Source organism: Heteronotia binoei, chromosome 11 (assembly GCF_032191835.1).
Source record: "Heteronotia binoei isolate CCM8104 ecotype False Entrance Well chromosome 11, APGP_CSIRO_Hbin_v1, whole genome shotgun sequence".
Taxonomy (NCBI): domain Eukaryota; kingdom Metazoa; phylum Chordata; class Lepidosauria; order Squamata; family Gekkonidae; genus Heteronotia; species Heteronotia binoei.
The window spans coordinates 7,863,847-7,880,149 of NC_083233.1; the positions used below are offsets into that span (position 1 = coordinate 7,863,847).

The 16,303-nt window shown below is 46.1% G+C and overlaps 1 protein-coding gene across 1 annotated transcript in view; it reads left to right on the forward strand.

The window, feature by feature from the left end:
* The window catches only part of LOC132579583 (actin-binding protein WASF3-like), a 38,041-nt gene extending 22,714 nt beyond the window's left edge, over positions 1-15,327 (forward strand). The window contains exons 6-8 of the mRNA XM_060250046.1: positions 122-385; positions 7,424-7,815; positions 14,945-15,327. Coding sequence (XP_060106029.1) covers positions 122-385; positions 7,424-7,815; positions 14,945-15,102 — 814 coding nt within the window. The 3' untranslated portion in view covers positions 15,103-15,327. The remainder of the gene's footprint in view (positions 1-121; positions 386-7,423; positions 7,816-14,944) is intronic.
* Positions 15,328-16,303: the final 976 nt, after the last annotated feature.

Consider the following 16,303-nt stretch of genomic DNA (forward strand, 5'->3'; position numbering starts at 1 on the left):
TCCCTGACCTTGATCCCAGTAGCTGATAGACACCATCATGTTCCTCCTATCACTGTGGTCCCCCCCCCCCCCGATCCCTGCTGCCCAGCAGTACAACCTTTGCTGTTTTTGTGTGTGACAGATCCTATGCGTCCGATGCAGCTGACCATTCGTACCCAGCCAGTCCTAACCACCATGCCCAGCAGATCTTAGCGCCAGCCCCACACCTCTCAGCAGACAACAAAGAGGTCATCCTGGTGGCCAGCCAGGGGCAGGACCACATCTACAGGCCTTCAGTGGCAGGAAGCCGGCAGAACAGTCTCAGCAGGGTCCAGCAGCCTCATGTGCCGCAGCCACCAGAGACTATGCTGAATGGACCGAGGCCTCAGATAGTCAAGGATTATGGGTATGCATTCCGATGTACGTTTTCTTTTCCTGCGCTAGGCATGGATTTGCTCTTTGAGAACTGGCAGTTGTCAAACAGCAAAAAAATCATTAGAACTACTATAGGGTCGACGATCAGAATGCTCTCATGAGTGACGGTGTTTATTGAAGGACCACGTTTGCCTCCTGGGAAGATGCTTTCCATTCTTTGGAATCAGCTAACTGTAGACTCAAGGAGGGGGCTGTAGGTTAGGGCTGGTTGGTGTCTATGTCAAGTCCTGGCTCTCAAAAGTTATAGCCAGAAAATCTTATCAGTCTCTAAGATGCTGCTGGACTTGAATCTAGCTCAAGTTCTGTTTGGACTTCCAGGAAGAAACTTAGTTGAATCCTCACCACTTCGCAGTCTCTTTTCCCGCTGTCAAGGAGTCCAAAATGGAATCCCAAGGCTCCAGTCTGGTGTAGTGGTTAAGTGTGTTAAGTGGTTAAGTGTGCGGACTCTTATCTGGGAGAACCGGGTTTGATTCCCCACTCCTCCACTTGCACCTGCTAGCATGGCCTTGGGTCAGCCAGAGCTCTGGCAGAGGTTGTCCTTGAAAGGGCAGCTGCTGTGAGAGCCCTCTCCAGCCCCACCCACCTCACAGGTTGTCTGTTGCGGTGGAGGAAGGTAAAAGAGATTGTGAGCCGCTCTGAGACTCTTCGGAGTGGAGGGCGAGATATAAATCCAATGTCTTCATCTACCTCACAGGGTGTCTGTTGTGGGGGAGGAAGGGAAAGGAGATTGTGAGCCGCTCTGAGACTCTTCGGAGTGGAGGGCGGGATATAAATCCAATATCTTCATCTACCTCACAAGGTGTCTGTTGTGGGGGAGGAAGGGAAAGGAGATTGTGAGCCGCTCTGAGACTCTTCGGAGTGGAGAGCGGGATATAAATCCAATATCTTCATCTTCTTCCTCAGGACTGTTGTCCACAAGTAACTAACCCTTTCTGTTTGTCTGTTTTATTAAAATATTACAAAGTTTTATTTCTGTCAAAGCAAACAATTATTCTGCTGGCATCACAATGCCCTAAAGTCGCCCAGCAGGAACACAAGAAAACTAGCTTAACTATCTAACACATTTTCAAGACTTGTCCATGAGTCAAAGGCCACAGGGGATGCATTCTCTACATCACTGTAGAGAATATGAGCATATTATAGTCCGAGCCTTCAGTCCATCAGAATCCAATCTAGCATTCTTTTCCAGGTTCTTAGCAAAATTATAGTTTTTTGGTTGTGGCATCAGGTGACGATGACATCCAATCAGCACACAGTCTTGCTGGAACCCGCCAGAAAATTACCTCATCACTCCTGACCTCCTCCCTCCCAGCCTGTGGGCTGCAGGTTCTCCTGCAAAGCTAATTACCACCTCTCCAGCTTTGGCCTTGATGATGATAAAGGCTATGTAGGCAAAGAGATCAATTCGTAACACCTAGAGAATAGAACAAGCCCATTTTCAGTCACATTAACCCTTGGGGGGGGCAGGGGTGCTTTGCCTCACACCCTCCTTATAAACAACAACTGCAATTGGCTGGTGTAAAATCAACACTCATCTCCCACCAATCTAAAGAAGTCCTTTGACCTTTTGAAACTGAACAAGGTGGTGGTCACAAGGTCAGACTGATTGACTGAGAGACCTCTTTATCCTTTCCTTGAATCTGTTGCTCATTTAGCTCCCAGCTCCCTTGTCATACACTGCTGTAGTTGTCATCATCTAATAAACTAATGACAAAAAATCAGCTCATGACCCAAATTCTCCTGTTTCCATGCATTGTATTAACTGACAGCCTCTAATTCTCCAGTTTCCATGCATTGTATTAACTGACAGCCCCTATTTGCATGGATCCTTGTGGGCAGAATTTGTTCAGTGCTTGGTCATTTGCAGTCTTGTTTTCCCCCCTATCACCATAACTATCAAAGTAAAAATTAGATTAGACCTAAGTCCTTCCAAGGCTGAGGTCTAATGGCTGAAGTGCACAAAGAGCTGTTGTGTGGTGGCTTCTTCTAAGTGCTGGGCCATTCAGTCTCAAGTGGAGAAGTGTTGTCCTGCTCCAAACAAATGTGCATAAATATATAGAGCTTTTTCACACAGTCTATGTATTCCGGTATGGAAGCTGGTCAGTTACTGAACAGTAACGGGTTTCTGCTGGCATTTCAGACAGACCCGATTCAGTAACTGGCTGCTACCGGAATACTCTCACCTTTTCACACACTCCCGCAGCTGTCCCGGTAGTGAGGCATGCCTGAGTCATTACAAACAAAGAGCAGCTTCTTCCACTTTTCAACCCCTCCTTCCGGGTTGAAATCGCTATGGGGTGCTGTGTGAAATGTCCAGTATCTAACCCGGGAGCAGTTTTCGCGCCCTTTTTCGCCCGCCGGCGCGCAATCTCCGGCTTTTTTTTTTTTTTTGGAACGTCGGGCTAAGATCGCTATAGCGACATATCACAACAGCAGCACCATAGGGATGCCTGGATTGCATTAAGATGCCAGAGATCGCCGCCGCTGAAACTTGGTAACTTATCTCAATGGAGCCTAGCCATCTCTATGGTGGTGCTATTGTGATACAATGCTATAGCGCTATAGCGATCTTTGCCCGACGTTCCAAAAGAAAAAAAAGCCGGAGATCGCGCGCCGGCAGGCGAAAACGGCTGGCGCTGGTGGAAGCGAGATAAAAGCGGAACAGTGTGAAATGGCTTGCTTCAATCATGGAACCCTACTGGGAAAAAACCCATGTGTCTGAAAACTCCCATCCCTGTCTCGGATTACTGCAAGGCGGCACAATACTGACTCCCTTCCAGCTTCCACTGGTAAGTGTGAAAAGGGCCATAATGTGGGGAGAGAATGTGTCTCAGGAGATGAACTGCATGGAAGTTACTGTAGGAAGCAATTCAGACCAACTTCTCCACTGGTTCTTGTGCTCCAGGATGTCAACAGTGTGAGAACTTCCTTCTTCAGGACCATGGACAGCAGGCTCCAAGAGCACTGTTTAAGTAAACCTTCCATTTGATTCACTACACAGCAGGTTTAGATTCAGCAGTCTATGGATACATGGATTTTGGCTCTTCCCTGCATTCCCCTCGCCTCTGCTGTCCTTAGTAATCCCAAGATAGTTGATTCCTGGAGTCAGAAGACCTGCATAGATTAATAGCCAGATAGGCTCGGAGGTTAAGGTGGGGAGGGGGCAGAATGTCAATGCAGTCATGAGAGGTCAACAATTTAAAAAGAATAAAATCCACATGGAATGGTATACTAGAAAAAACAAACTTCTGTAAAAGTCTAGTGAACTTTAAAAACGAGGCCTCAGAAATGACCACAAAGATATGCTGGGTTTGATGCTGTAAAAAAATCAATGCTAGAACAAATGGTTCTTTTAGTGAGTTGAGTAGCACAATAATATTACCATGGTGGCTGTAAAGGCCCAGGCGAGCCTGACCTCATCAGATCCCAGAAGCTAAGCAGGGTCCGCCCTGAGGGGTGAGATGGTGTCAGTGATTCTTGGAAAGTTTATGAAATCTTCTGTGGATGAAGTTTGAAATTGATTTGGAATGGACACGTTTGTAAGAGTTTCTGGACTTTAAGACACTGAGAGATATTGTAATTTGCGCTTCAATATTTGTGAATGTTTATGTATGAAATATACCTCAGTGTTTTGTAATGAAATAGGAATGGACTTTTCAATAGTTTAAACCCTGTTAGAGCCAGTTTGGTGTAGTGGTTAAGTGTGCGGACTCTTATCTTGGAGAGCCGGGTTTGATTCCCCACTCCTCCACTTGCAGCTGCTGGAATGGCCTTGGGTCAGCCATAGCTCTGTCAGAGGTTGTCCTTGAAAGGGCAGCTTCTGTGAGAGCCAGTTTGGTGTAGTGGTTAAGTGTGCAGACTCTTATCTGGGAGAACCGGGTTTGATTCCCCACTCCTCCACTTGCAGCTGCTGGAATGGCCTTGGGTTAGCCAGAGCTTTTGTAGGAGGTGTCCTTGAAAGGGCAGCTGCTGTGAGAGTTCTCTCAGCCCCACCCACCTCACAGCGTGCCTGTTGTGGGGGGAGAAGATATAGCAGATTGTAAGCCACTCTGAGTCTCTGATTCAGGGAGAAGGGCAGGGTATAAATCTGCAATTCTTCTTCTTCATAGTAATGTTCATTATTTTCCACAGTTTTGGTTTGTATAATTGTGATGAGGGAAGTGCCTGGAGCCTAAGAGTTCCCTGCACTCTGGAGCTTCACCACTAGAGGCAGCAAAACAGACCTCCAGTTCCTGTTGGGATTGCTCCTGCTGCCCTGTTTTTTGAGGGATGTAGGGAGAGCCCGTGCTGACTAGCCCCCTGGCTGGACAATACAACTTCCATTTCAGATCCTTCCCCAGCTGCTGTAATGGTTATGTGCAGCAGACTCTAATCTGGAGAACTGGGTTGGATCCCCCCACTCCTCCTCCACATGAAGCCAGCTGGGTGACCTCGGGCCAGTCACAGTTCTCTCAGAGCTCTCTCAGCCCCACCTGCCTAACAAGGCACCTTTTGTGGGGAGGGGAAGGGAAGGTGACTGTAAGCTGCTATGACACTCCTTTGGGTAGAGAAAACAAAACAAAACCCTCCAGTCTTGTTTTGGAAAATTCCCAACTCCTCCCTGGTCAGGTCATCTTCACACACTGTAATAAGTCGTGCAGCGCTCTGTTCTCAGTCAGAAGCATGTTCCACAAGGCTGGGGTTGAGAAGGCCCTGGCCCTACTCGGGGCCAGCCGGATTATCCTTTGGGCTGGGGACTGCCAGTAGATAGATTGGCTTTTTTGTTAGATGATCTGTGATTCACTTTCCAGCAAGCTCTCAAAGCAAGGTACATCAGCCAAACAATAAAACCCACCATTTAAGCATGGAATAGAAGAGTCAGCCCATCCTAAGCAGCTGGAGCATGCATGCTGACCACCCAAGGCCCTGCTAAGCACACCAAGGTCTTAAATCTCATGGGCTTCAGTAGGCGGCTGATCCTACTGCTGGGGAAGCTCAGTGGAGGAAGCCTTCCCAGAAGAACCCAGCAAACTGCTTTGGGTGGAGGGGTCGCCAGTCAGTTGACTCCAGCAGACCTTACTGAGTGAGAGAGAAAACATGGCCTCCCTCCAATGATCTTTGCTCTGCATTCACCCTCAACTAGCCTTTTACTATCTTCAGGTAAGTGTCTGAAGGGAAGATCTCCTCGCCTGGTTCATATGTAAAGAAGAAACAGAGCTGTGTGTCACCTACATATTGATGACACTCCACTCCAGAATTCTGGGTAACCTGTCACATGAGGGACAGTGTAGATCCCTGCGGGGATCCCACGAGTGAGCTAAGACGTGAGGACCCCATGGCCACCTTCTGAATACTGGCTGTGTCATGCCTGCAAGGATACCAAGGAACACATCCACAGGTCATTGAATACTGTGCTATCGTTGTGCAACAGCAATTGCTTGCAGCTGAATTATACTGTTCAGGAGGTAAGCCAGTCCAGTTGCAGGTCATTGCTATAACACACCCATCATGCAGTATCCAATGATTGTAGATGCAGCCGCTGAGAGCCCCTGGAGAATCAAGTGTCCCACCATCCCCAGCTGTCAGCCCGTGGAGGTCATCAATGGCCAAACCCAGCCTGGAGGATTCAGTTAATTATACTTGTTTGAGATCTCTGTTGATCACGTTCAAGTACGGGATAAAATCCCATGGTCAGAAATACTTAGGAAGAAGGAGGCTCAGGAGGGGTGGATGTTTCTTAAAAGCAAAATACTGAAAGCGTAATCACAGACGATTCCTATGAGAAGAAAAAATGGAAAAGGCCTAAAGAAACTGAGTTGGCTCCATAAACAGCTCTCTAAAGACTTGAGAAATAAAAAAGACTCCTTTAGGAATTGGAAGGAGGGCCTTATAACCAAGGATGAATATAAACAAATCACCAGGGCTTGTAGAGAAAAAATTAGGAAAGCTAAAGCTCAGGATGAGCTTAGGCTGGCCAAAGATGCTAAAAACAACAAAAAAGGGTTCTTTTCTAATGTTCAGAGTAAGAAAAAGAGCAAGGACATGGTAGGCCCATTGCGAGGGCAGGAAAGTGAAATTGCAACAGGTAATGAAGAGAGGGCGGAACTGCTCAATTCCTACTTGTCCTCAGTCTTCTCTTCTGAGGGAAACGGTGCTCAACCCGGCAAAAACAGAACATATAAGGAGGGTATGAAGTTCCAACCTAGGATCAGCATAGGGATCAGCATAAACACCTAGTTTCTTTAAATGAAACAAAGTCCTCAGGGCCAGATGAACTGCACCCAAGGGTTCTAAAAGAGCTTGTGGATGTAACTTCTGAGTCTCTGGCTATTATTTTTGAGAATTCTTGGAGAACAGGAGAGGTGCCGGAAGATTGGAGGCAGGCAAATGTTGTCCCCGTCTTCAAGAAGAGGAAAGAAAGAGGGTCTGGGTAACTACCGACCCCTCAGCTTGACCTGGAAAAGTTTTAGAACAAATCAGTCAGTCCTGGAACATTTAGAAAGAATGGCTGTGATTACTAAGAGCCATCTTCAAGTATGTGAAGGGCTGTCATCTAGAGGAGGGTGTGGAATTGTTTTCTGTGGCCACAGAAGGTAGGACCAGAACCAATGGGTTGAAATTAAATCAAAAGAGGTTCCGGCTCAACATTAGGAAGAACTTCCTGACCGTTAGAGCGATTCCTCAGTGGAACAGGCTTCCTCGGGAGGTGGTGGGCTCTCCTTCCTTGGAGGTTTTGAAACAGAGGCTAGATGGCCATCTGACAGTAATGAAGATCCTGTGAATTTAGGGGGAGGGGTTTGTGAGTTTCCTGCATTGTGCAGGGGGTTGGACTAGATGACCCTGGAGGTCCCTTCCAACTCTAGGATTCTACCATGTTGTACCAGCTCATCAATCAGAAGTTGGCAATCTGATTGTAGTAGTGAAGGAGCAGTTATCTGATTCTGTTACTGAAGCTGCTATTTTTAAAAAAATCTTTGCCAGCCTTCTTTTGTTGTGTGTCCATTATAACCTCTCTCCATTCTCTTTGCAGCCCTCAACAGGTGTCGTTGGCCGAGTACTTTGTCCCTCCTGCTCCTCCACCCCCTCCCCCAGTCATCCCCTCCGCTCAGACTGCCTTTGACAGCCCCATCTCTGCCTCACCAGCCATGGCGCCTAGCGCTGTTACCTCTGTGGCTCTTTCGTCTTACACACCTTCCCCTCCGCCAGCTCCGCCTTGCCCCTACTCTGCCTCTCCCCCTCAGACTGGCCCCCTGGGGCCCCCTGTGGCTCCTCCACCTCCTCCCCCTGGTCCCCCAACAGTTACGGCCTCACCAGCTCACTCGGCATCCCCCCCTGCTGTCGCGGTGGAAGCACGGAAGCCTCAGATCCCCCTGATACCCATGAGTGATGCCCGGAGTGACCTGCTGGCTGCCATCCGCAGAGGTGAGTTTCTGGTTTCCATGCTGGCGGTGACCCTCAGAGTACCCGGAGAGAGACAGGGAGCAAGCAGCCTTAACTCACCATGCTCAAATGGTGGTGCAGTCAGCTATCCAAACGGGGGGCCTTCCAGGCACTGCACAACCTTCCAACAGCTGCTGTCTCAAGAAGGCCACCATGCATGGCTGAGAGATTGCATTAGCGTTGCCAGTCCCCAGGTGGGTAACATAAAGCCGCAAAGAACTGGAAAAACAATGAAAGAGACTGAAAATTATTTCAAATTATTGGGGAGAGACGGTGGTTCAGTGGTAGAGCATCTGCTCGATAAGCAGAAGATCCCAGGTTCAATCCCTGGCGTCTCCAAAAAAGGGTCCAGGCAAATAGGTGTGAAAAACCTCAGCTGGAGACCCTGGAGAGCAGGGGAGGGATGGTGGCTCAGTGGTAGAGAATCTGCTTGGGAAGCAGAAGGTCCCAGGTTCAATCCCTGGCGTCTCCAAAAAGGGTCCAGACAAATAGGTGTGAAAAACCTCAGCTGGAGACCCTGGAGAGCAGGGGAGGGATGGTGGCTCAGTGGTAGAGCATCTGCTTGGGAAGCAGAAGGTCCCAGGTTCAATCCCCGGCATCTCCAAAAAAGGGTCCAGGCAAGCAGGCGTGAAAAACCTCAGCTTGAGACTCTGGAGAGCCGCTGCCAGTCTGAGAAGACAATACTGACTTTGATGGACTGAGAGTCTGACTCAGGAGAAGGCAGCCTCATATGTTCATTTCAAAAATATATGTGATTAGTCAACTACCTCTTAAACAATATATAGTAACATCCAAGAAGGGCAATTCAGAAATATCACTCTTGCCTGTAAACTTAATTATAAGTCTCCCTGGCGGTGGTAAAATTCCCTTATGAATTTTTGGAAGGGTATAAATTCATTCATCCAAGCTAACAGTGGAGCCACCACTTGTTGATTACTCACAATTAAAAACAAATCATCAGTGAATCGAAAATATATTAATATGCTGTCAAAAAAAGGATTGCTAGAATTACAAATGTGTTGTTTCTCAAGGCAAGCCATGAACAAATTGGCAGCTGAGGGAGCCAGGCTGCTTCCCATGGCTGCTCCTTGAACTTGTAAATAAAAATCCTCACAGAACCTAAAAAAGTTCTTTTCAAATATTATGTCTACCAGTTCCATTAGGAAGTATGTTGCAGGAGTTTGATCCTGTCTGGCCAACAAGTGCTCTTCCACTATTAGTCTTGCCTCATCCGCTATTACTCTTGCCTCATGTAAAGGGATTCATGGTGACTATGCATGCATCTTGTGGAACATTCAAACCTTCAATTTTAGATATAAAATCTTTGCTGTCTCTGATATATGACGGGATTTGAAACACAAAGGGTTTAAGGTAGTAATCAACAAACGTAGCCAAAGGTTCCAATACTGAGTTGGAACCCGAAATAATAGGTCTCCCTGGTGGTGGTAAAATTCCCTTTTGAATTTTTGGAAGGGTATAAATGACTGGAGTTCTTGGCGAGTCATTAAACAAAAATTTGGCAGTCTTATTATCAATAACACCTAATAGTTCTGCTTCCATTAATACCACCCTAATAATACTCTGTACATGCTTCGTCGGATCGGAATTTAAAGGGTATACGTTGCATCATCAGCTAGTTGTCTCCTGATCTCATTAACATACTGCTGTTTATCCTGTGCAACCACCGCTCCACCTTTATCTGCTGACTTAGCGACAATATTCGAGTCATTCTGCAAGTTCTCCAATGCCATTCTTTGCTCATATTGAGATTTCTCCATCCCAATTTAAAGGAAGTTTCAGTCAATTTCAAATCCCTCAGCACCATTTTCTCAAAGGTTGCAATACAGGGGTCGAAAACATTAGGTACAAAAGTAGACACAGGTCACAAAAAGGTTCACGCTGCCTGTCTCCTTCACCCTCAAACAACTTTTTCAGTTTAATCTGCCTTATCGTTTTAAAAACGTCCACTCTAGTTCTAAACGCATTGTAATTTGGAGTGGAAACAAATCCCAACCCCAAACTCAAGACTTCATGTTCTGTTTTAGAAAGTTTTAGTTTTTAGTTTATTTATGATTTATATCCCTCCCTTCCCACCAAGTCGCTCAGGGCGGCTTAAAGCATATAAAATCTAACATAAAAATATAAAAAAATTAAACATTTTACACAATTTACACAGTTAAAACATTAGAAACATACAGCGGTCTTATAAAACTACACTCCGTTTCAGGTGCCGGTTAGTTGTAAGCCAGCCGGAAGAGGACTGTCTTTCAGGCCCTGCGGAGTTGGGCAAGGTCCCGCAGGGCCCTCACCTCCTCCGGCAGCTGGTTCCACCAAGAAGGGGCCGTTACGGAGAAGGCCCTATCTCTAGTAGATTTCAAGTGGTCTTCCTTTGGCCCGGGGACAACGAGAAGGTTTTGGGTTCCCAATCTCAGTACTCTCTGGGTAACGGATGTGTAGAGAGATTAATCACTAGCTCTTGCGATAATTCTTCCTGCCCTTGCCTCTACCTAAAAAAGATGATTTGCACCCCCTCTGGCATTGTAAATCCCTCCTCTTCCTCTGCCTCTATTTCTGGTGACTCTCCGATGATTCCTGTTATCACCATCATATTCTTCTCCTGATGAATCACCATCTGAATCCAAATCCAAGAATGTAGACTGATCTTGCCAAGTGACCCTTTTCTTGCGATTTAAATTAGAGGAAGACCACCAGGCGTACACTCTCCCTTGGGAGTAATCTCTAAGATCTCTCTTATATTTCTTCACCTTAACTTCCTTTACACTCTTTTCAAATTCCTTTAATTCAGCCTCTAGTTCTTTAATTTTCTTGTCGAAAACTGTCTCAGAGCATGTTTCCTTTAAGGATTTCTCAACCCCTTCTACTTCCTCCTTAATCTTAATACACTCCTCTCTAGAGCGTTCAATAATAAGAAGCATGAGGTCTAGTGTGCATTTATTGAGAATTGCTGCCCATCTTGATTTAAAAGGGTCATCATCCCCAAACATTGCGGGGGGTTTATTGATGCGTAGACCACGGGGTGCCCTACTATTCTTGCAATATTCTGTCAAGGATGAAACATGTAGTTGCAACCTTGTACCTCTTTTTCTCAAGAACTGTTGTCCCCAGTCCATGTAGCTCTTGCCCCTCTCATCATTAAGAAACCCAAGATTCCCAGCCAAAATCCTTTCCATATCCTGTTCAAAATACATGAAAAAACCATCAGAAGTAGCCATGACTCTACAGAGTATAGTGAAACCTAGAGTCCCACAGAACAGAAACGTAATATAAAGCCACAAAAAAACTGTGGAAAAATGACGAAAAAAGACTGGAAATTATTTAAAGTATATATGTGATTACTCAAATGCCTCCTAAACAATATAATCATTAACAGCACTATAAATGCCAAAAAAAAGAGGCAAATGTGCAAGAGAACACGTTCACACCGTCCTTTCAGTTCATCTTGTCAGTTCAGACTTCAAGCGCTCAAGGACTCTTCACCCGGCTCCGCGGGAAGAATGAAGTGCCAGTGCCGACCAGATTTCAAGTGCAGATGATTTTCGTTTTTCAAAGATGTTTCTTCTGTTGCCGGTGTTCTATTAAAACTTCCATCTTTTTAAAGCAATTTTAAATCCAGTGGGTTTTCACAGCCTCTAACATACTCTAGGTTTCACAATCCCCAGGTGGGGGCAGGGGATCCCTTGGTTTGGAGGCCCTCCCCCCGCTTCAGGGTCATCGGAAACCAGAGGGGGGGAGGGAAATGTCTGCTGGGCGCTCCATTATTCCCTATGGAGAGCAATTCCCATAGGGTATAATGGAGAATTGAGCCACAGGTAACTGGGGCTTGACATGGGGTGTTTTTTGAGATAGAGGCACCAAATCTTCAGTATAGCATCCAGTGTATACCCAAAGTACTCTCCAAGTTTCAAAAAAGTTTGGACCAGAGGGTCCAATTCTATGAGCCCCAAAGGAAGGTGCCCCCGTCCTTCATTAATGAAGGGAAGGCATTTAAAAGGTGTGCAGTCCCTTTAAATGTGATGGCCAGAACCCCCTTTGGAGTTCAGTTATGCTTGTCACAACCTTGCTCCTGGCTCCGCCCCCAAAGTCCTTAGAACTTGGCAACCCTAGATGGAATCCATCCAGCTGGAGAGGCTTGGAACTTGACCATGGCTTATCGATGCTTCTTTTTTGCTTAGCAAAACCCTCTTTGTATCTTACCTGGCATTGCATTCTGCATTGGAACCCTCTGGAACAGAGTTAACGAGGTGCAGTGGATTCAATAATCCAGGGGTCCCTAATCTTATTGAGCCTGCGGGCACCTTTAGTATTCTGACACTGCACGGTGGGCACAGCCACAAAATGGCTGCCAGCCACGCGAAGCAGAGCCAGCTACAAACTGGCTGCCATAGGAGGCAGAGCCAGATAGCAGATGTCAGGTTAGGCATAGCTCTAATACCAGCTTTTCAACATTTCAGGCAGAAGTTCTGTTTAACAGGGTTGCCTTTTTAAATGAACATATCGTTTAGAATACTTTCTTGACTGACCTTCAGTCACACAGTGATGTTCCTTGTGCTTTGGCGGCTGCTGCTGCCAGAGCAATGTTCTTAGAAATCTGCTCAAGAAGGCAGCTTTAAAAAAGGTTTTCAGGTGACCTACTGCACAGCCCCGGCACATATTGGAAACAACACAGACAATTAAATGATTTGCTTCCCTTGCCCAAAGCACAGGAGAACAACTAGAAATAATAGAGAACCCACCCAAACACTCAGATGTGCTACAGCACCACCCAGTGGTGGAAGGCGCTTACATCACTATTGCAGTCGTCTGCTTGGATTAGGGAGATCACGATTCAGATCTGTGCTTAGCTACGAAGCTAACTGGGTGGCCTTGCACAAATCTGTAGTTCTGATTTAGTTCTGTGCACCGTCTGCCTCTGGAAGGGCACCGAAGAGAGCCTTTTTTCAAGAGTGTTGCCAGAGCCAGCAGCTGTTGGAGAAGACTAAACCTAGCCCCTGAGCTCCAAGACCAGATGGGTTCTTTTTTAATAATAATAATAATAATAAATACCTTTTATTTATATCCCGCCCTCCCCGCCGAGGCAGGCTCAGGGCGGCTAACAACATTAATCAATATAACAAATGATACAATACTTTAACAGTAGATAAAAATTGATTAAAATTCTAAAAAACAGTAAAACAATAAAATTAACATCTTGGTGCTTCGATGAGGGCTGTCTGCACATGGTTGAATCAAGGAAATTCTGGGAGGCCTGAAATGGATCACTCCCCGCACTGTTAAATGGCAGCTTCATGAACCCCGGTTCTGACCTATTCAAGGTGCTAGGGTTCCCCCTCCCCCCCCCCGCCCCACTTTAAAGCCTTGCAGGGAGAGGCCCATAAATCAAAGATGCTCATTTGGTGAATACGCAAGAGTGGGCCTTTTCAGTGGCTGCCCCACAATTATTGAACAACCTCTCCAGGAAGGTGCACCTGGTCACCTCACTTTTGACCTTTAGAAGGCAGCTGAAGATGGTTTGACTTAGGACTGCCGTTGATTAAACCAGTCTTAAACTGTGATTTCACATTTTGGCTTATGTATTTTTATGTACTCTATCTTGTGTGTTTTATTTATGTTCTCTGATGCCTTGAGCTCCGCGTGGAAGAAAGTTTTAAACTGATGATGATGATGATGATGATGATGATGATGATGATGATGATGATGATGATGATAGTAGGGCCATGTTGCCCCAGCTATTTTACGCTGCAACTGCTCTCATGGAGAACGGGAGAATGGGGGTGGAAGTATTCCTGTAAAGACAGGAAACTGCAGGGGCAGAGGAAAAGTTCACTCCTCACCCAGCCCCGAATCCAATGGGAGCCTCCCCCTTCTGGCTGAACATGGGGGATAACTTTCACACTAGAAAATATAAGACGCTGTGGTCCCCTTGGCATGAAATGTGTGTGGGGTTGGTGAGCATCACCATAAGAACATAAGAGAAGCCCTGTTGGATCAGGCCAATGGCCCCTCCAGTCCAACACTCTGTGTCACACAGTGGCAAAAAATATTATATACACACACACACTGTGGCTAATAGCCACTGATGGACCTCTGCTCCATATTTTTATCTAAACTCCTCTTGAAGGTGGCCATGCTTGTGGCCGCCACCACCTCCTGTGGCAGTGAATTCCACATGTTAATCACCCTTTGGGTGAAGAAGTACTTCCTTTTATCCGTTTTAACCTGTCTGCTCAGCAATTTCATCAAATGCCCACGAGTTCTTGTATTGTGAGAAAGGGAGAAAAGGACTTCTTTCTCTACTTTCTCCATCCCATGCATTATCTTGTAAACCCCTATCATGTCACCCCACAGTCGACGTTTCTCCAAGCTAAAGAGTCCCAAGCGTTTCAACCTTTCTTCATAGGGAAAGTGTTCCAGCCCTTTAATCATTCTAGTTGCCCTTTTCTGGACTTTCTCCAATGCTATAATATCCTTTTTGAGGTGCGGCGACCAGAACTGCACACAGTACTCCAAATGAGACCGCACCATCGATTTATACAGGGGCATTATGATACTGGCTGATTTGTTTTCAATTCCCTTCCTAATAATTCCCAGCATGGCGTTGGCCTTTTTTATTGCAATCGCACACTGTCTTGACATTTTCAGTGAGTTATCTACCACGACCCCAAGATCTTTCTCTTGGTCAGTCTCTGCCAGTTCACACCCCATCAACTTGTATTTGTAGCTTGTATTTGTACCATAGGTGACTTTGCTGGCAGCGGATGGAATGATGTTCACCCGAATAAACAGCTTGAATTAGATAGATTCATGGAGGATAGGTCTATTGGTGACTACTAGCCTTGGTGACTGAGAGGAACTTCCACATTGAGAGGCACTAAGCTTCTGAATCCCAGAGCCAAGAAGCAACATCAGAGGAAGGCATCAGCTTGTGTGCCATTGTTGGTGGCCATTTGGAGGACCTGGCTGGCCTCTGTGTGAGACGGGATGCTGGGTTAGATGGCCCCTCATTGGTCTGACCCAGCAGGGCTCTTCTAATGTTCTTACGTGCTGCATGTTGCTGACTCAAAGGTTTTGCTTCCTTCCTTCGCATATGTAGGCATTCAGCTCCGAAAAGTCCAGGAGCAGTGGGAACAGGAGGCGAAGAAGGAGCCCGTGGGGAACGATGTGGCCACGATCCTGTCCCGCCGGATTGCTGTAGAGTACAGTGAATCAGATGATGACTCTGAACTGGATGAGAATGAATGGTCAGACTGAGGAAAGGGTGGGATTCTCTAGTGGGCGGGGGTTCCGCTTGTCACTTTCCCACAGACAGGCACCTGTGGCTTCCTGCCCATAAGTATCAGCTGTATTCAGCAGCTTGTTGTGGCTCATTTGGGAGCTTTGCTATCGTGCCATGTTGCATTGTTGAAAAAAAAAAATCCAGGCCTTTTTGTGAGCAAGTGTGAGTTAACATTGTTGGAAGAGCCCTGGGGCTAGGATTCAACCTGAACACCAGTTCCCAATTGTGGAAAAATGACATTTGAATCTTCACACAAAAAAAAAATACAAAACAAAACCAGAAAGCATTTTGCAAGAAAAAAAAATTACGGGTCCAGTGTTAATTGAGTGAATTATGGTTTATATATGAGTTATATAAACCATATATGTATAGTTATGGTTGATATATGTATTTTATGGTTTATATTTGAGGTGGTGCACAGATTTGGGGAGCAATCAAATGCTGGAAGTGATGCCGATGATTTTGGCAGATGCACTTTCTCTACTTCAATGCTCTTGGGGGAAGAGGCTTTTTCAAACCCTGCCTCCATGAGTTCGAAGACCGTAGATCACTTGCTGATACCTTTTCTCCATTACTGAGCATGTCGGGAAGAGCTTCCCAGGGCACAGCCGCAGCCATCCACTGCAGAGAGACCCAATGGCACTTTAAAGACATGTAGATATATGCTGTTGTAGACACTTCCACCAACCAGAACTCGCTTCCTCTGGACGTGGTCTCTGAAGGGGGTGCGTATCCATTGCCTGAGCACAGAGAGTAGAAATGACTTCTTGTTGTACAGAGTGAGGCCCAGCAGTCAGCTAGGGAAACGCGAGTCATTGGTTTTGTCACAGTCCCCCCCTCCCAGCCAAGGGCTGCAGAGGCTTAGCCCGGGGACTGGAGCAAAATGTAATGCAAAATGTAATCCTTTTGCATCCCCTTCCTCCCAAATGCTCATCAGTAGATCACATGACATATTTAAGTACATGGGATATTGTAGTGTAATGTATAATATTGTTTAGTCTGTAATATATGTAATGATGAGAAATCCCTTAATAATCATGTCTGCCTACTCACTAGATAGGCAAACCTACTTTAATGGAATCTTTTTGCAAACTCAGGAAATTATGAATCGTCATAGTATTGATCAACCTTACGATTTTTAAAATGAGGAGCAGAATATATCAAATGTGCTTAATT